Below are 21,518 nucleotides of genomic sequence, written 5' to 3'. Positions count from 1 at the left end.
CAAACTTTCACTCTGGTGTTTTATTCCAAGCTAACATTTAGCTTCACTGAAACTTCGCGGTTCAGGAACGTCCATTGGACCAGCCAGGTGTCAGTAGTAAATTAACCAATAAGCTGCTTTCTTTGCCGTAAGCGCCGCCCATTTCTCTGGGCTTCCAGGCAGGAGCGCTGAGAGGTTTAATTGCACCAGCCTACAGTCAGTTAAAATGAGCCATAGTAGGTTTTTGAGAGACATCTACTGCTAGAGTACTTGAAAAATAATAAGAATAAATTGGGCCGTTTGCAATGACACACATGTGCAACGGACCATTTGTTCGATGGATTCTTGATACAGCACTTACTTTAAATAAGAGTCAACAAGTGTCCTCTTCTTCGTTGCTTAAAGGACAACATCTTAAATATCCAACGGCACTGATGGTACCTGAACGCAACGAAATAATAGTTTCGCATGTGCATTTCTACGAAAGGAGATACTTGTAAATATATAAATACATGTATTTATACATAAATAAATGTGTGAATAAAAAAGTTAAATACATTATTTATGGTTTTATTTTGTATAGGAATGATGCTAATTATTTGTGTGTATGCATTTAAACGTTTATTTATTTGTACATTCAATTGTTTATGTATTGCGTTATTGCAACATATATTTTCTCATATATTTTAAAACTTCGTCTTTTCACCATATCGCTGGCGGTATACCTATTGAGTATGCCGAGTATTTATATGTTATTTATTCATATAGTTATTTATTTATGTGTTGTCCCCTAGGCTTTTGGATGCTGGAGCATCAAATTAATAATAACATAGATAACATTGTTTTATTATAGATGACACATTTGTGTATTAGTTGAAAATGATTGATCGAAGTGTAAAACGTATCTTACCAATGCAGAAGACACTATCATCTTTAAATAAATAATACTGATATAATGGCAGGTATGTACTGTTGGTTTACCCACAGAGGTCGCCCTGACACCCTTTAAACCCCGAGGATTGAGTGGCGGGTGTTAAACTTGACATGTGTTTTTCCAAAACTTTTATAAAAGTCACTTTCACTAATCGATTATCTGGATAACAGAACGCAAAACAAGTAGGTACTCGTTTGCGCAAACATACATTTAACAGTGTAGAAAGAAGTCCTGGAAGCTTCATGGAGGTTTAAGTTTGGCTCCTGCTCCGTCCCCGCCCATCACAGCCAAATATATATTGACTCGGTGGAGTCTTGAGGGTCCAAGTTCTTGTAAGTGTCAGATGCCTTCACCTCTACCTCCTCACATGATGGATGCTCTCCCGGCACGAGTGGCTCTTTGGACCGCTATTTTAATATTTACCGGAATAAGCAGCGCTTATTGTGAGTTTTAGTTTCTTTTATACTTTTTTTTTCAAATGTCTTATAAACTTATTTGAATACAGATAATAAATGAATTGTTTTCAACCAAAGAGCGTTTGTAGATGCAATGGTCAGTACCTGTTCTTTTATCTACAGACCCCAAAACACTTGGATGGAATGGAACTGATGTGTAAAAATGCTTTGGCATTATTATTGAATTTGAAAATATTTATTAGTTTATTCTTTACTTCTGTTTAGTTGTGTCTTTGTATTGACATTTTAATTTTCAAGTTTGTTTTTTAGTTTGTTTATTTAATAATAGAGATGGACTTTTTAATTCCTTTTTGACGTGTTCACTCTGAGTCAGACAGAAGTCACATGCGTGGTAGTAAAATGCTGATGTTAAACTTGTTGCCTTATTCCAGGCTCAAACGTGTGCACCAGCAGGGGGGCCAGCACATGTAAGCAGTGTTTGGCACTGCACCCCAGCTGTGCATGGTGCATCCAAGAGGTGAGTCAGCTTTTTAAAATCCATTTGCCAACCCTCACAAAAATGAGTTTTGGGCTATTAAAGGATTTTATGCAACACTATAAATAACTTCAGTTCTTGCTATTTCAGCAAGCCTAGACAAATTGCTAGATGGGTGTCCCAAAACACAAAAACAAGGGCCAGATACCTTGGTGTCTTGTGAGACTTATTATTGTCATTTGAGCCCAACATTGTGAAGAAATGCTCAATAAAACCAAACTGCATACCCCCATTTACAGTCTTGAATAATTAAATAAACCATGCTCAATAGCTCAGCTTTTAACCGGCCAGTTTCATTGAAGTTATTACATGGATAAGCGGCACAATGACGATCACAAACCTTGATGTTCGACTGTGGTTATGGTAAACCAGTGACATATTCAGAAAAACGAGGCGTTTTAAGTGGGCGGGGCTTACGCACATTTTCTAATGTGAATATTTCAATGCAAATAGAGTTTTGTACAAACAGACACATACTGATGAGTACAATAGAAGTCCAAGATCTATCACTATCTATTATCACTGGAATCAACTCATTATTTGCCCTTTAATGAATGTTCTCCCGCAGGAATTTGGTAAGGGTCTCGCCACCTCCTCTCGCTGTGACCTGAAGAGTAACCTGGTAGAACTAGGGTGCGCTCCGCATGCTGTGGAGTCTCCAACTAGCAGGCTTCAGGTAATTGAAGACCGACCTCTCAGCAAGAAGGCTGCCGGAGCCACACAGGACGTCACCCAGATCAAGCCTCAGAAACTCTCCATCACTCTCAGACCAGGTGAGTCTCCTCTCAGCATCTTTGGAAAGATTGAAGTTCCCTGATCCAGCATCTTAATCTTGCTCCAAGATGACTCCAAACGCTTCACTGTGAAGGTTCGTCAAGTGGACGACTACCCTGTCGACCTCTACTATTTGATGGACCTTTCCTACTCCATGTACGATGACCTGTTTCGCCTGAGGACTCTGGGTAAGGGTCTGGCTGAGGCCATGAACCGTACCACCAGTAACCTGCGCATGGGCTTCGGAGCTTTTGTGGACAAGCCGCTTTCTCCGTACATGTACATCTCCCCCGAAGAAGCTGTAAAGAATCCATGTTACAGGTAAAATACATTTAAGGTATAATCTGAGCTGAGTGGTAGAAAGAAAAGAAAGCCTAGTATTGTGACCCAGATTGTTGTTTTTTTGGGGACGAGCGGACTTGCTTACACTAGCCTCAGTTAAGTTAATGCAACATGGCTCTGTCAGGGCATTATATCATATATCATAATATCATAGACTATTACAGCACATGACGGTACGGAGAAAACTTGAGATGGAGCATGTGGAGATATAAACATGTTCATAATATCTGCATACACTGGTTTCTGGATCTTAGCATGGGTTTCAGTAGGAAACTAAGTATGTCTACATGTTGCCCCTCATCAACAAATACATATTACATGCAGGCTTAATCAAGCTATTGGATTATCTGGTAGTTTATTATCAGACTCACAGAAAGCTTTAATCCAAGAGATAGAATTTCAATTATATATAGTAAGTAAGTAATGGTTATTTGTAAAGCGCCTTTCTAGACCAGGGTCAGAAAGCCCTTTAAAAAGACAAAAACAATGCACAGTTAAAATATATACTTTAAAAGGTCAAGACACATAAGACAAACACAGGAGTTCCAGAAAATCAGGGGAAAGTCTGAACAAATAAGAATTTCCTAAGGATATGAGAAATGTGAGTTCTTCTACTAGAGCAGGTCAGAATTCTCTCTCATAGTTTTGTGTTAACTGCAGACGAGACAGATCCTTCTTGTTAAGACACGAAAATAAACTGTTACAATAGTCTAAACGAGAAGACACCAACGCATGCTCCAGATCGTGTTGTGACATCTATCATATATGTGATTCATCTGTATTTATTAGAAAAAATCTAAAAAGAAAATAATTTTTTCGTCATTGTGACAAATTAGAAGAAAAGGATATGATATTGTGCAACTCAAAAATATGAGATAACAATATGTATGTTATTCTGATTCAGGTCAGGTTTAAGAAAATGTTTTTTTAACCATTTATATATTTTTTTGTGTTCATACATTTTTTCCCAACAATTTGTTAACAAGAAACATTTAATTTGGGGTTAAGTTTGAGATTGTCTGATCAAACCTTAACTTAATCATGTTGATTCTTTTTTCTAAATAATTTGAAAGCTGTCTCTTAAGACTATAAGATTTTTATACTATAAATTAAAGCCAGGAGTCGAAGCACTGATCCTTAGCCACAGACTGCTTTGATTTGTGGATCATTCTTCTTGTGTTTTTCACAGCATCAATACCACCTGCTTGCCCCAGTTTGGCTACAAACATGTTCTGTCTCTGACTGAGGAAGTGAGTCGATTCACGGAGGAGGTGAGGAAGCAGATGGTGTCCAGGAACCGAGATGCTCCGGAGGGAGGATTCGATGCTATCATCCAAGCCGCTGTTTGCAAGGTGACATATAAATGATTTTCACTTGACCCCTGGGACAGTATTCACTGTATTTATGACGGCTGCTAGGATCGTATTGGATGGCGTCCCGGTGCTTCCCATCTCCTGATCTTCACCTCGGATGCAAAGACTCACGTGGCTCTGGACGGACGTCTCTCTGGTATAGTCCGGCCCCACGATGGAAAGTGTCACCTGGATGCAGAGAATGTGTACAGCATGTCCACGATCTTGGTGACTTCAGATTAAGTTATATTTGTTGTTTGCATCTGACAAAATGCTGACTTGTGTTTATGTTGCAGGACTACCCTTCTCTGGCTCTCATTACAGAGAAGATCTCTGAGAACAACATCAACCTTATCTTCGCTGTCACCAACTCTGTGGTTCCTCTTTACCAGGTCAGTTATAGGAGGGTGTTACCTGACATTCATACAGAAATATCACATCCTTAACCCTTGTTTTAGCTCAGGGTCAAGAATACAGATATTTTAGTAAAAACTTGTCAAGAAAATTGACATTGTAATAACTATCTAAAATTATGATAAACAACAACAATATGATACACATTTGGTCTCATGTTTGATATCCTGGTGAAAGAAAACAATGGAAAAATACATTTATACACACAAACTTTTCCTCAGCCACAAAAGCAGAATTGTGATTGATATACTCCCTTTTGGGGAAAACTTCAATTAAAGTGTTTAAAAACACATTTAGTACGATTTAATATCTGATATTAATTTTAAGTTATCTTATATTATTACTCTATGTACATTAATTGGTTGCAATTTGCATTGCATTTCATTTGATATATACCAGCAGGTAGTTATAAATTCATCATTCATTTTGTGGGTTTTTCTGCAGTTTGTTACAATGGAAAAATGTTCAAAGTGTTGAACCTTTAGATATCGCTTGTATTTTGCCAAAAAACAAAAAACTTGATGAATATAAAACCATAAATAGATTGCTGTGTATTTGTTTATCACTTGATTATGCCTGGTTGCAGGCACCATTAAGAATTGCCAATGTTTTTAGAGTACCAGTTTGGCACTGGTGTTGTATAAATCTATTTTTCCCAGTGTAAAAGGAAGGTCTCCGTCTAAGGAGGAAACCATCACATCATTGTCTGTAGAAAACTGGGGCAATTAAGGTCTTTTAAACACCTTTGGCCACCTCAGCTGACTCTGCCTCTTCAGAAGAATGTGTGTCCAAACATTATTTAGGCAGTGCAAGCAGAGTTCTTTCAAAATAACCCAACGGTGGATGTGGAAATACATTTGGATTACTGTCATTATTTTAAGATCCACACATGAAGGAATCAATTTAATATTTGTTGGGGATAAAGCAAACGCGTATCAAATCACGAAAGCTTTGATTTTCCTGACTTCACGTCGTCATTGTTGTACTTGTTTCTCAGAACTTCAGCGAGCTGATCCCTGGAACCACAGTAGGAACTCTTTCCAATGACTCTGGCAACGTGATCCAGCTCATTCTAAAGGCCTATGCTGTGAGTGACACATCACCACACATGCTGTTTTTCAACAAACAACCATGTGTTAGTTGACTCATCACATGCAGTAGAAGGAAGTGGTTTTAAAGACCACTTTAGATCATCACTTCAAGAGACAAGACTGGGTGAATTGATTATGAATCATAATTTCAAAATTATAACTTCAAATATAACTTAAAGAGCCTGTTACATGAGCATGCATTTATCATGAAAAACTATTTGGTCTTTGATAAAAACTCACTGTGAATGTTTAAGCCTGTGCAGCCCATGTGCCAAATGTTGCTTTTTTTCACTGAGTTATTCCAATGTCTTAAAATATTTGATGCAATTTTAATAGAAAAGAGTTAATAATTGTACATATTTTTAAGTAACCAATGAATTTAATTACCCATGTATTATCTGGCCAACAAAATCATCATAATGATATAGTTTATTATGATTATGACAATTGTCTTATCAAAATAAATTTGACAATTCCCTTTTTTTAATGCTATAACCATGTTGTGAATTTCTATTTCTGGTTAGTGCTTTCATTTTGTTCCTTCAAGATATTTTCTTGACAAAACATTTTTCACATTAATGTTTTCTGAATACTTCCATCCTTTCCTTAATCAATATTGTTCAGACTGTCATTGCTAGACTAGTTAAATGTATTGATCTGTTTAAAGGCGTTATAAAGTAAAACCTCTCAACATATTCCTAACGTAAATAAAATGTCCCTGGCGTGCTCCTAAAAGATTGTTGTTGATCATTGTTTTCTTAAAGTAACATTACCCTGTGGAGAACTGAAGAGCAGGATCGAATTACAAATATTTGCAAAAAATATGGAGGAAGAGAAAGGTCCCACAAAATAATTGAATTAAGTCCAAAACTGTTAATACGGTTTTATTTTTATGCTTTAATATTTATACTACATAACTCTCCACCTTTGTTGAAGGACATTAAGATTCACGGACATTAATTTTCTTTAAAATGAGCAGAAAATACCAGGCAAAAATGACCAATAAAGTACTGTAAATGAAAGAAAAATGAATGACGGTAAATTCCGGATTACACCAACGTAAGGTTTTAATTTACTGGAATACATTTTTCTTTAATTCAGTTTATTTTACCCAAAATGCATAACAATATACAGTTAAACTTGAACAAGAATTGGTTGTACTGTAGAAATGACAGAAATGTGTTGCAGTGTCGAAGACATGATCTCATTCCACCTGCATTTGTCTGATCCTAGAAAATTCGCTCTAAGGTGGAGCTGGAGCTTCTAGGAGTCCCAGAAGAGTTATCTCTGTCCTTCAATGCTACCTGTCTGAACGGAGAAGTCATCCCGGGCCTTAAGTCGTGCTCCGGACTAAAGATCGGGGATACAGTAAGTCCAACATGAAAGGAACAAAGAAACGGTGACGTGATTGGTAAACATGTTTCCCACATTATTAAACACAAAGTCCTCAACATATCAGGCGAACAACAGACACACCGTACAAGGAGGAAGTGTTGAATTTAGTTGCTTCTTGTCATCCGTCTGCAACGTTCTGTTTTCCATTTCCTTTTCTTTTCTGGTATTTTTAACTTGTTAACGGAATGTTCTGATTCTTCTATTCAAGAATCAAGAAAACAGCGAAGTCCTCCTGTTTTTTTCATTCTGTTTTTCAGCCAACTTCCAATTTTAAACCAAGTCCTTTGCTTTTTTAATTTTTTTCCCCCTCCATCACATTTTCTCTGGCACACTTCCTCATGTTTCCCTGATGACTCCAGGAGACATGCTTTGGCCTCTGGTCATTTATTTTACTACATTTCCATATATGGAGTTATTTATCTCCAGATGTTGTAACTGCAGAGATTCTGGACATTTCCCAGATGTGCAATGCCAACATTTGGCTCTCGGGGCATCTATGGGGTGGTCTGTGCCATTCTAAGTTTCAGGAAGACGTTTGACACAATTCCATTCAACACGACGATTTGCCATGTTTTTGTAGTACCAGTAAGATTTGTCTTGTTAAATGATATCATATGATATTTCTTTATTCTTTCCACTACTGGGGAAATTTGAGTTGCTACTGCAGTTCACACAAAATTAAACAAAGTTACATATTAATGCTTATTTAAAATAATAACAACAACAATAAAACAATATATATTACTGTATGCATATTTATAAAAATAATAATAATAACTAATAATGAACAACTAATAACACAAATATGAAAATAAAGATAAAAAAACAGAATAATAAATTCAATAATAATACATATTTCAACAACAGTAAACACAAGTACACATGCACACACTACTTGTGTTATCTCAGGGTCAGGGTGACCCGAAGGCCCGAAAAAAAAGGTGTTTGAGGTAACCCTTGTGTTGCCTCTGGGTTAAGGTTCACCTTTTGTTTTCGGGCAACTGGGTCACTTTGACCCCGAGAAAACACAAGGGTTGACTAGCCTGAAAGCAGTGGGCAGAAAGAAGCGAGGGAATCTTTCCTTCCTGCAGTGCAGGTGAATAAGTCTGGTACTCAAGGAGCTGTCCAGTCATACCAGACTCTAAATACAGTCATACTTGTTTTTTTCGTACACAAAACTGTTTAAAATTTCAAGACTGGTCATTGTTTTCTACCGTTTTGAGTTCAATTTGTGCCACACTCACCATAAAAACGGTATATTTTGTTGTCTGGCTATGACCACACTAAGTGCATGTGTTTGTGCTGCTAGGTGTCCTTCAGCGTGGAGGCTCGGGCGCGAGGTTGTCCCAAACAGAAGAAGAAGACGTTCATCATCAAACCCGTCGGCTTCAAAGACTCTCTTTCCGTCACAGTCAATTTCGAGTGCGACTGCAAGTGCCAGGCCAAAGCGCAGCCCAACAGCTCCAAGTGTAACCACGGCAACGGCACCTACGAGTGCGGCATCTGCCAGTGCCACCCAGGTCGACTGGGACCGCACTGCGAGTGTGCAGAAGGAGACTACGATCCTGCCGAGCAGGACCGCTGCAGAGGATCGTCGGGCACCGGAGGCCTGCAGGCCGCCGTGTGCAGCGGCCGTGGAGACTGTGTGTGCGGCCAGTGCGTCTGTCACACCAGCGACTTCGGGAAGGTGTGGGGGAAGCTGTGCGAGTGCGACGACTTCAACTGTCTCCGTTACAAGGGAGAACTCTGTTCAGGTGAGGAACTTCTGGAGCTGTTGTTTCACAATGACGTGTTGGTTGTTTGTCCACGCCAACATGTTGCTCGTGTGATTGATGTCTAGTCACATGTGTCACCTTGTGATTTACAAACTCTAAATGAATATTACAATTCCTGAAAAAACGTATGATGAATCAAATCACAGTTTCCTGCAGGATCGGGTCTAGGCAGGGGCAAGAGGGGGCCTGGCCCCCTCAAATAAATGTTGTGCCCCCTCAAACTTACATGTAAGTAAGTAAGTAACAGCACAATGCCCCCTCAAGATTTGTGGCTGCCCCCTCATACATGCCTGTCTAGACCCGGCCCTGGTTTCCTGAAAGATATTTAAAAACTCAAAAACGAAATTACATCTTCCTGAAACAAATTTACAAATTCTGATACCAAATTAAAATTTCCTAAAAACAGATTCAAAAACTCAGAAACAAATTTACAAACTGTTAGACAAATTTACAAGTCTGACATTTAAAAAAAAAAAATCTAAAACAAATGTACAAGTCTGAAACAAATGTAAAAACTCTGAATCAAATTTGCAAACTCTGAAACAAATTTGCAAACTCTTAAACAAATTTACAAACTCTGAATCAAATTTACAAACTCTGAAACAAATGTACAAGTCTGAAACAAATGTAAAAACTCTGAATCAAATTTGCAAACTCTGAAACAAATTTGCAAACTCTTAAACAAATTTACAAACTCTGAATCAAATTTACAAACTCTGAAACAAATTTACAAACTCTGAATCAAATTTACAAACTCTTAAACAAATTTACAAACTCTTAAACAAATTTACAAACTCTTAAACAAATTTACAAACTCTTAAACAAATTTACAAACTCTTAAACAAATTTACAAACTCTTAAACAAATTTACAAACTCTGAAACAAATTTACAAACTCTGAAACAAATTTACAAACTCTGAAACAAATTTACAAACTCTTAAACAAATTTACAAACTCTTGAACAAATTTACAAACTCTGAAACAAATTTACAAACTCTGAAACAAATTTACAAACTCTTAAACAAATTTACAAACTCTGAATCAAATTTACAAACTCTGAAACAAATTTACAAACTCTGAATCAAATTTACAAACTCTGAAACAAATTTACAAACTCTGAATCAAATTTACAAACTCTTAAACAAATTTACAAACTCTTAAACAAATTTACAAACTCTTAAACAAATTTACAAACTCTTAAACAAATTTACAAACTCTTAAACAAATTTACAAACTCTGAAACAAATTTACAAACTCTGAAACAAATTTACAAACTCTGAAACAAATTTACAAACTCTTAAACAAATTTACAAACTCTTGAACAAATTTACAAACTCTGAAACAAATTTACAAACTCTGAAACAAATTTACAAACTCTGAAACAAATTTACAAACTCTTAAACAAATTTACAAACTCTTAAACAAATTTACAAACTCTTAAACAAATTTACAAACTCTGAAACAAATTTACAAACTCTGAAACAAATTTACAAACTCTTAAACAAATTTACAAACTCTTAAACAAATTTACAAACTCTGAAACAAATTTACAAACTCTGAAACAAATTTACAAACTCTGAAACAAATTTACAAACTCTTAAACAAATTTACAAACTCTTAAACAAATTTACAAACTCTTAAACAAATTTACAAACTCTTAAACAAATTTACAAACTCTTAAACAAATTTACAAACTCTTGAAACGAATTTACAAACTCTTAAACAAATTTAAAATCTCTTGAAACGAATTTACAAACTCTTAAACAAACTTAAAAACTCTTAAACAAATGTAAAAACTCTTGAAACAAATTAACAAACTCTGAAACCAAGTTACAATTTCCTGAAACGATTTTACAAACTCTGAAACAAAATTATAATTTATTTAAACAAATTTACAAAACAAATTAGGAATATGTTTTGTTTCAGTGTTTGAAAACTTGCCTCAGATTTCAATTTGGACTGAACCTTTGGGCCACTGTAAAGAATAGATAACAAAAAGAAGAATGATTCAAAAACTATCCTAGCTCAGGGGTTTCAAATAATTAAATTCCCTAAGGCCACAGGTCAGAGGTGAGGGGCTGAAAATGTTGAAAATGACGGGAGATAGCAACTATGATATAATAGTTGGAAAACATATAACGCAGTTCCTCCATAACATAATGAAACAATATGACTAAATAGTCAAATCAATGTAGAGCTCATCAATCATTGAGATAGATGATACATTCAAATTCATAAAAGCATTTAAATTTCACTCATTCTTTCACGACGGCAAATTAAAAATGTAAAATGTAACCAAGAAGATATTTCACTATTTGATGTATTCCATAATATATTTAGGACATTTTTTATCACTGAGGTCATTTTCTAAATGAGCTCCTGCTGGACATGATTCCACAGGCCTGTGTTCTACAAACATTAATCGACATTGTCACGTGTGAAATTTGGATCTTTTCTCTGGATAGAAACCATGTACTATTCCATCTTCAGACTCATTTTTGCCTGAAGATGGAATGCGTACTTGAACTCACATCACTCCCCCAGACGCCTCGCACAACACTGGTTTCCCAGAGCAATGTTTGTCTGTTCTCCCCAGAGACCCAGAGATTAAAGGCAAATACCTTTCTCCTTACTCACATTTGAAGTGTAATATGACTAAATATAAATCCTGTGTTTGCTGAGAGGTAATGTGGGGGAGAACTCTGCCAGTATGTACGACATGTCCTGCTACTACTGCCTTTGTTTGTGGTGGAGAGGGTGTAGATCAGCTGGAGTTCCCGTGGTCAAATGTTTGTCTCATCACTCCTCTAGTCAGACTCTTCTCAGCAGCTCCTTTGATATACTTTTGTCCAAGACTTGTGTTGTGGGATGTTAAAAAAAAACACTCAGTGGTTTGTCAGTGACGCTGCAAGACCAACAACCTTGTGGACATGACATGCTATGTGGTTGTTGTTTTCTGTGGTAGCTACTGAACAGCTCCTTCAGTGACACATATATCCAGGAAGAAAGTTATTGTCATATGGTGTTCCTGAAGCCGGTGTTTTAGTTTCTTAAGTCAAATGATGGTTTATTTTTATGTCTGAATCATCATAACAATACCTTTTCAAAGCAGCAGTTGGATGTCGTTTCAAAACACTTATCAAAATGTAAAGTAAATATAAAAACAGATTTTTCAAATCCATTTAACATAAATTGTATTGGGTAATAAAAAACATCCTATATTTCAACTCAGAAAAGGGGGAGAACAATACATTTGAACAGCATGTCATTGCAGAGACGCTGTCCATACTTTTAAAAATATAATATTACATATTTTAGAAAAAATAAGTCTATTTTGAATTGGGCTTGACACAAAGAAAATGGCGGCATTTCTGGATTGTCTTCGTTTTAAACTCCGGACTCATTATAAGCATAAAATTGCGAGAGCTATGGAAAATTGTGTTAACAGACTTTGTTTCAGGTTGTTTTATAATCACATGCATCTATAATTGGGTTTGTCCTGGCCTTGTCAAATATATTTGAATATATTTCATCATATTAAGTGCAATAGAAAATGACATTTTTCAAAGACAACACTAAGGCATATTGTTCTAAAAAATTCCAACAAATATTGTATTTAGTTCTCAACCGATGACCCCCTTTCTAGGCTACTTGTTTATGCTCAATAATGTGAGTGACATTGACCAATTTAACTTTTTGTGTTTTCTGTTTTAATACAACTTTCTTTACATCTTTTAATATCCCCATCCCATCTCTAACATCTTTTGAATAGTCCTTTCCTTGAATTTCTTTTCATGTTTTTTTTGTTCTATTCTTTTTTAAATTTATATTCTATATTTCTAATTCAATTTTTTTTAAAGAGATTATTTTCTTATCTATTATGTTTTTCTGATCTGGGAAATGGAAGAGGGATGTTAGAGGAATAATAGGCTGATTTACTAAATATTTGCTCAAACTAAAACAAGTACATTTGTCTGCCCGAGGTAAATGTTTAAATGGATAAACGATATGACACAGTTTGTTTTTTTCACTTTTATGAAAATGATATTTGGTATGATTTCATGCAATGCTTTGGTTAAATATTTAAATATATTTTAAGATTTATTTTTAAATACATGCTTTTAATTGTGATCAAGATGTTAATAACTGCTACAATTAAGGTTTAAATGAACAGCTCTGAAACAGGAAGTGTCGAAGGACCTAAAACACAGAAACAGTCCCAAACAGCCGAGAATATCCGAAAGTTAATATCTTTAACAAATAATATCCACAAAGGGTAAATCTAAAACAGCCTCCAACTTGTGCAAAAACCAAAAAATATCCCGCCAAAAAAATCCAAAACACAGGAGACAGGTATATGGATGGAACTGAACTCAGACCCGCAAAGTAAACACTGTCAACTTCAGGATCAGTCTTAGGAAAAATCCAAAAAGTCAACTAAAAAGAGCAATCAGAGTTGAGCCAAACTTGGTCAGGAGAAGCGATCAACTGGTGATCCTTTGGAAGGAAGCACACCTGCCTCCTGCTGGCAAGGTAGAAAAAATTCGAGAGTAGAAAGCAATCTAAGAAAATAACACATAATATACAAAAAAACATGACAATATGAAGTCACAGACCTGTGGTAATATCTCACCGAATCATTAAATTGCAATGATCCTCATGAAATAATTCTGACAGCATTGTTTTGTGATGATAACCATCAGTTATTTCCTCAGGCCATGGTGTGTGCAACTGCGGATTCTGCCAGTGCGCCCCCGACTGGCAGGGGGAGAACTGCAACTGCTCCAGAAGAACCGACACCTGTATGTCCGGCATGGGCCTGCTGTGTAGTGGGAGGGGCCAGTGTGTGTGCGGGACCTGTGAGTGCACCCAACCCGGGGCGTACGGGGCCACCTGTGACAAGTGCCCCACCTGCCCGGACGCCTGCACCATGAAGAAGTGGGGTGGCTTAACATAGACATGCATCGTCATGCGTCACGATGGACGACTCAAAGTAGCTCTTCTCATGGCAGGGACTGTGTGGAGTGTAAGCACTTCAAGAGGGGGAAGCTGTTCGACGACCAGTCCTGCGGGAAAATCTGTAAGGACCACATTGAGCTGGTGGATGAAATAGGTGGGAACACATTTTTTACTTCTTATACAAGAAATAGGGACATAAAAACATTAGTTTTTTAGTATATCAGAGGGACATCTTGCGTATAAAAGACAGAGTTAGGATCAAAACTCGAGGGCACAGGACACCATGTTGTAATTGTAACATTATATTTATTTATAAAATGTATTATTGTCAAATCTGTACATCCAGATTACTGCTTCAAAGTTAAAACTAAAGAACATCACTTTATTTTGAAGATCAAATTAAGGGCAGTTGTTATGTTTAATCAAATATAAAAACATGTCTGTGCTTTATTTCAATTTAAAAGAAGGCATTACATCCACAAATGTATTGGTGTTTGCTTCTTCCTGCAGTTCTTCACAATACAAACGCTGTGAACTGCAGCTACAAGGACGAGGACGATTGTGTGGAGCGGTTTCAGTACTACGAAGATGCCAACGGGAAGTCCATCTTGTTTGTGGTGAAAGAGCCTGGTAAGACGGTGGTGTTGGTCGCCACCTTTTTTGATATGCATTTTCCTTTGCGGTAATAAATTAATAAAAATTGATGTTTACTTTAACCGTGAGAGGAGAGTAACAACAAAGATTTACCTAGAAGAAGTTCTTCAATCGTTCCAGCAATGGCTTCTGCTTGTTAAAAAAAGGCCAAACAGAGAAATTATGAGGCAGTAAAACAGTGTTTTAATGAGGAGCTGAGCCCGCGGAGAAAGTCCGTCCAGGGGTCCTCCTTTAATGAATATGTGCGTTTAATTAAGGCACCAAGTTTAGCAGAGAAGACGAGCAAAAGCTGCCTTGAACAGGCATCGCCCTGCTGAGTGAGTTCCTCATTAAAGAGCTGGACTGCTCTTCGTGGAAGCTGCTGACTCTCCTTCAAAGCGTGGAAAGACACAGAGTAAGCAGAACTTGAGAATTAGGAAGTAACACGAAGATGGATCTCAGACTACGAGGAGATTTGTCAGATGAGTCGGCGGCGGATAAAGAGCTGAAGATGTGTCAGGCTTTGACAAAGATTCATTCTGGTATTCCCACCAGCAGCAAAAAACTGTTGATCCTACACCTGAGAAATATGAAGCACATGTAGGAAAACTGCATCTTTATAGGGTCGTCAGGAAGAGGCTCGTTGCAGCTGAACCTAATCCTAACCAGCTTTAGCTCTACTTTGAAAAACTACTGCCTAAAGTGTTTTAACACACACACTCTCACACCCACAAGCACACACGCATAGACACACCTACACACGCGTACATGCACACACACACACAAACACCTACACGCACTTTTAATCAATTAAATAATAGGCCCTGATTAAATATATATACCTGTATATATATATATCATCTTTAATATGAATGTATAAATATATATATTCATATTAAAGATTCATTTACCAAGTTTCTTTTTTTAAACCTTGAAAACAAATGTGTTTCTGGTATCCCTTGTGTTGTCTTTAGGTCACAGCACACATTTGTTTGCGAGCCTTCAGGTCACTTTGACCCTTAGATAACACAAGAGTTAATCCTTAATCTCAAAATCCGTGCAAAGAGAAAGAGATGTCCGGACACTCAAAAGATGAGGTAGAGTAACGAGTAGCTTCCTTCAGATTCTTCAGCACCTTCCTTGGTAGTAAGTTGTTATCACCGACTGAAATCAATGATGAGGAACAAGGAAAAAGTGGAGCTACTAATGTTTTACTCTCAAATATTTTTTGGACATTAGTAGTCATTTTTATATAGAAATTCATGGTAGAGGATTAAGTAAAAGCACAAACACACACACACATATATAAACTTGAAGTTGTTGGGGTTTTTTTCGGCCTAATCTCACTAACCAATATCGTCACGTCTTTGTAGACTGCCCCAAAGGTCCAGATATTCTGGTGCTGCTGCTGTCCGTGGCAGGCGCCATCTTGATTCTGGGCTTGGCGGCTCTGCTCATCTGGAAGCTGCTGGTGACCATCCATGACAGGCGAGAGTTTGCCAGGTTCGAAGAAGAACGAGCACGAGCCAAATGGGACACGGTGAGTGAAGTTGCATTTGTTCCTTTTAAAAAATATATGTGGCCTTATATTTCTCTGCAGAAACTATTGTGTGTTGTGTTTTACTTTCTTTAGTTTTTTGAACTAACGTTTTCTCCTCTTGTGTACTAACAGGGACACAATCCTCTGTACAAAGGAGCGACATCCACCTTCATGAACATCACCTACAGAGGAAAAGACTGATGCTAGACGACCACAAAAGACTTTCTAAAGTGTCACAACAACATGTGCAAGTTCCTACTGTCGTTTTTTTTATGAATGCATACTGATGAGATACTGACAAAATGTGTTGTGTATAAATGGGATATACCCATTAATCACGAAACAAAGTAATTTATAATAAAATATTTCTCTTCAATTGTTTTTAATGATATACCTTGAAACAATAGTGAATCTTAATCAATTAATAACTTCAATCTTGTAAGGCGTATTTCCGAAACACTCGGATCGACTGTTGTCTTATAGGATTTTTGGTGTATTTATAATTAAAACTAAAAACTAACACAACCAATCAGGTTATCCTTGTTCCTACCTAGGATTGTTTTGGAGGAGAGAAAGAAATGCCATTATTTGGAAATTTAAGTGGAATTAAATACAGAAAATAGAGGAATGCATATATATTTATTTACATTAGAATTTAACGTATGTATTGTATTCCCAGAAATATGTATGTATTTAGTTCCATTTTTATATCCAAATAATAGCACTCCTGGTATACAATGTTTCACGTGTGCAGTCCAAGACAACCCACAAAAACCTTCATACAATTAGTCATTATTTATGCATGTCCACATATGTATACTTTTAGGGACAATAGTCATGTCTTGCTTCCCAGAAACAATATTTTTCATATTGTTTTTGACTTCAAAATGCACTTAACACCGACTAAAAACAATTGTGTTTGGTTCCAACTTGCAATCCAAAGGATATAGATAATATAGATCCATAAAATATATGGGAATGCCTTCATTACATAGAGTTAAATGTGTAAGTCTGTCTTTGTTTGATACGTTATGGCCATTTGAAAAACACCAAATTGAAAATGAACTTCAGTGATAATGTTATTTTTATCACTATATACTTTTCTTTCATTTTTAAATTGAAATCACCGCCGATGAAAAAAAATGTGTTTTTAGACCAAAGCTCCCAGCAAATAAAAATAATGCAGCTTAATTATGAGAGAGATTATGTAGTTTCGCTAGAGGAATTCTGATGCTCAAGAGTGGTCACATTACATGTGATAGAAGCAGCTTCCTCTCAGGAAAGTAAGTTCATGAAACCATCAGTCGCTGCTGTTGTCAGAACTGTCGGAGCAGATTTGGCTGCTACGAAGCTGCTTGCTGGGTCTTCCTCCATCCCTTGATTCGTCCTCTTCTCGTCTCCTTTTCCTGGATGCTCCTGGCTGCAGGACAACTTCCAGATCATGTACCATGTTCTCCTCGGGGTCTTGGCGGGATGTTGTAGTGTGGTCATTGTCAGCTCTGCCGTCTGGCGTATCAAACCATTCTTGATAGTTATACAGTTCTGCAGAATCATTTCTTAGGGTGTTACTTGGTATTTCCTGTGACGTTACCTCCTCCTCTAACTCGGACAGGTTTTGGCCACCATCCGCCACAGAACCCACATCAACTATGTCCACTTCCTCCTCCTCTGCTTCTGAATTCTCATCCTCGTTGTCGATGCCGGGAATGACATTATTGTTGATATCTATGTTGATATCCGCTTCACTGTTCTCGTTGACAATACGGCTGTAATTGTGATCATTGTAGTTGTGGTTTATTACAAAGTGGGGGACATCCTGGTTATTTTCTGTGTTGATGTCATGTAACAACACAAAGAAATTTTCCTCCAAATGCATGTTGCCATATTCCCTCCAGGCGTTCAAAAACAAGTGTGGTTCATCAGCGGGAGGATAATTCACTGATGGGTATCGGATGGTTGGGCCTGCAAATAAAGATAACACAAAAAGTAAGGACATGTGTCTTTTAGATTACCAATGTTTCTTGAAAATAAATCGTATATCATTGGGAAAACTGTTTATTCCCCTTTTATATGGTGCCTTGTAAGGAATATTTGCAAGGTGAGCTGTAGAGATTAGTATCTGAGTATCTGTTGATGCTATTGACTCTTTTTTTGTGCTTCCAAAAATGGGTTGTGCTACTGTGGTCAGTAGGTTTCTGCTCCAAGAATTGGCATGCCTCGTTTGACTGATCTGTATAGAGCCCAGGCAATAGGGCAACTTTGAGTTGGAGTTCAAAAGACCAAATTTGCGGGTTGTTTGGAGTGAGCCTTTGTGCCACCTCCTCACTAAAAGACAAGTTCCATACATTGACGGATGTCCAGGTAAGACCTTGAACATGAAGACAATTTCATCACCATGTCAATACTTTGGTGGCATAGACTGTCTTCTAGCTAGATAATCCGGAACAGGCTGTACACAGACTATTTTCTGTCTCAAAGGGCTGTCAGGTAGTTTCAAAAACGCCTTCACTGGAAGTTAAACATGTGGAGCAATGTTGTATTAAGTGATGAGGCCAGATTCCACCTACTGTAGTTGAATCGCTGGGTGAAAGTTTGGACAAACCATGGAGAATGCAAAGCTCCACCAACATCTTCTGGTGAAGACATTGTAAGGGTGTAGGGTGGAATCTTACTGAAAAACAAGGGTGTGTCTTCAATCTTTGAAGGACATCTCAATGCAGAGAGATATAGAGAAGACAAAACTCCTTCCTCCAATATGACAATGGTTGCCCCCACAAAGCGAGGGTCATCAGAGACTACCTCCAAAATTTGGGAGTGGAGAGGATGTAATGGCCTGCCAGGTGTACTGACCCTAAGACCCCATTAAACACACGTGGGATTTGCTTGTGCGTGCTGTTCGTGCCAGAGTGACTGACTGCTATCCCACAGCAGAGTGTAACCAACATGAGGGTCAATATGTCCTGTATATTCAAATGTCAATCATCCATTCCACAAGACAAGAGTCAATGGAAGGATAAACCTTTTGATTGGAGAAGATTTATAACATTTCATTTCATGGGTGCAACCCAGATACTTGGCTCTGCTGCTCACCCCGCAAGTGTTCCTTACAAGTGTGTCACCATCCAAATAATAAAGAGGTTTTTTACAATATTACATTTATTTACAAATGCATTGTTACAACAAAGAGTTAACTTACCAATAACAAGTGGTCTTACATAAATAATGGGTTATATTAAGCTTGTGTTTCAGATACTGGCTGACAATGAGTTCTTTAAATTTCATGCTTCAATCATCAATGTCAAACTAAGATTTTAATTTTATTTAGTTAGAATAATATGAAAGGTTTTCTTGAATGTAGCCATCAACTTGTTAATACATTCAAAATGAATTTTGTAAACATCTAGTATCCGTTAGGTAACGAGATTGTTGCAAGTACATGCATGAACACTCTGTAAACGTTATTTTGCTAAAATGACAGCACAAGTTCTCGAGTTGAAATTTCATACTTACGATCACGGCCATTGTGAATTCCATCTCCTCTCTCTCCCATGTCTTGATAGAACTACAGAAGAGTTCTGATCAAGACTGCCTTCATCATGGTGGAATTTTGGTTTACCCACCAATAATAAATGTCTTAGCTTGAAGGGTTTATTTTAAAGATCTTTGTTTGACATTGAAGTCTGTTTAACAGTACCTCTTCTCTTGCAATAACATCATTTTCCTCTTCAATCATGCCACCATATTTTCTTTAAGTATTTGAGACTTTGATCAAACAAAATCAAAGGCAACATAGTATCATAGGCAGGATTGCATCATAGAGTTGCAGCCACTATTTGCACCTTACATAAAATAAAGGTTGACATTGCTGTAACAGTCATGGAGGAAACTTTTTAGTAAAACGTTTTTACTTCATACAGTAAACTACCTCAAATTGTATTTGGACCATATTAGAATCACTTTAAAGAGTTTAAAATAAGACTTAACAACACATTGCTTTATTTGTCATACAAAATGGATGAAACATAGTCATGCCATAGCTATCTTCCTCTCTTTGCGCTTGGAGTCTACTGACTCCTTCAAGAAACATCTTAAGACATCTTTATTTGTGCGGGCTTTTCCTTGATTTTCTGGAACTCCTGTGTTATCATCGTTTAAGTATATATATTTTTTTTTAAGTATAGAGTTTTGTTTTTAATTGTTTAAGCGCTTTGTGACCCTGGTCTGGAAAAGCGCTCTATAAACATAAATGACTTACTTACTTTCCTCACCAGCTGTGCCAAATGTACATATATAGATATGTTTATTTTCCTATACTATGACTGTCAGCAAATTCCCATCCTTTTTGTTATTACTCAAAAGAAAGAGCTTGAGGTATGAACAATATTTAGAGGAGCTTTTTAATGATAAGTGAGATTTGTTACTGAGGCTTAAGGAAAAAGAGATAAAACAACAGGACATACAAAACATAAGCAATATTATAATAATAGTAATAATAATCATAACAACCATTACAGTGAAGTAAAAATACAATAAGCAATACTAGTCATCAATAATGTTTACTCTGCACACTCCTCAGCCTTCTCCCAGAAAAATGAGTGATGAAGAGTGCATGTGTAGGATTGGTGAAGTCGTTCACAATTTTGGCATCACTTCTTGAAAGATGGTTGTGAGGCTTCTCTTAGTGCAGCCTTTACCCCCTGGGAGATTCTTCTACCGTTGAGCTGTAGAAGGTTGACTGCTGCTAGGGGTTTTTGTGTTCCGATGTACTGAGACTGGGGAGGGGTCGCCTCCCCAGTCTCGTACGTGGTGATGTAATGAAGGACAGACACATGGATGAGTTTAAGAAAAATGCTTGTTTAGTAAATTGAATTGAGTTGTGAACCTGAGTTTAGTTTAAGTGAATGCAATGCAAGAATAGGATTATTTAATATGAATTAAATATGAAAGATTATCAGTTAATCAAGTGACCATTTGAAATGTGTGTTAAATCTAGATGATTGATTACAGTAAAGTTGTCATTTCCTTACACTGCACTGGGCTTTTAAGGCTGACACTCCTCAGTCTCCCGAGGAATAATAGCTGCAGCTGTTTCTTCAGATAGGTACAGGTAAGGGCGTCACTAGGGTGAGTACAATATTATCTTACAATATTAGTTTTTTGATTGTTTGTTGTGTATTACATTTAATTAAAAATAATAAACACTTATAACTTCTCACTAATTGATTGTAATGCAACATTTTGATTTTATGCATGATTTCAATGGAAGAAATATCAACTAGGTTTAAAAGAAAACACATTTTTGATTGTTGATAACAGAAAAGTATTATTTTTTAAGGTGGACTACCCTCTAAAGGAGAAGAAAACCATAGTCAGTGGAGA

The 21,518-nt window shown here is 36.9% G+C and overlaps 2 protein-coding genes across 2 annotated transcripts; one reads left to right on the top strand and one right to left on the bottom strand.

Annotated features, from left to right (window-relative positions):
* The first annotated feature begins 1,248 nt into the window (after nt 1-1,248).
* Nucleotides 1,249-16,665, top strand: itgb3b (integrin beta 3b). Its single transcript, XM_087794086.1, has 15 exons — nt 1,249-1,356; nt 1,761-1,846; nt 2,433-2,637; nt 2,707-2,959; nt 4,170-4,332; nt 4,399-4,560; nt 4,629-4,724; nt 5,744-5,833; nt 7,071-7,205; nt 8,542-8,986; nt 13,723-13,945; nt 14,020-14,120; nt 14,477-14,596; nt 15,973-16,139; nt 16,272-16,665. Exons 1-15 carry the CDS (start codon nt 1,257-1,259, stop codon nt 16,338-16,340), a joined length of 2,415 nt encoding a protein of 804 aa, XP_087650212.1. The 5' UTR covers nt 1,249-1,256; the 3' UTR covers nt 16,341-16,665.
* A 258-nt stretch (nt 16,666-16,923) lies between these two features.
* Nucleotides 16,924-19,855, bottom strand: LOC148077423 (uncharacterized). The gene is made up of 2 exons (XM_087794085.1): nt 19,650-19,855; nt 16,924-18,101 (listed from the first exon to the last, which is right to left on the bottom strand). The coding sequence occupies exons 1-2, from the start codon at nt 19,687-19,689 to the stop codon at nt 17,440-17,442; spliced, it is 702 nt and encodes a 233-aa protein (XP_087650211.1). The 5' UTR covers nt 19,690-19,855; the 3' UTR covers nt 16,924-17,439.
* Nucleotides 19,856-21,518: the final 1,663 nt, after the last annotated feature.

The sequence above is a fragment of the Callionymus lyra genome, chromosome 6 (assembly GCF_982586985.1).
Source record: "Callionymus lyra chromosome 6, fCalLyr1.hap1.1, whole genome shotgun sequence".
Classification (NCBI taxonomy): Eukaryota; Metazoa; Chordata; class Actinopteri; order Syngnathiformes; family Callionymidae; genus Callionymus; species Callionymus lyra.
This window is presented reverse-complemented; position numbering and strand designations above follow the sequence as displayed.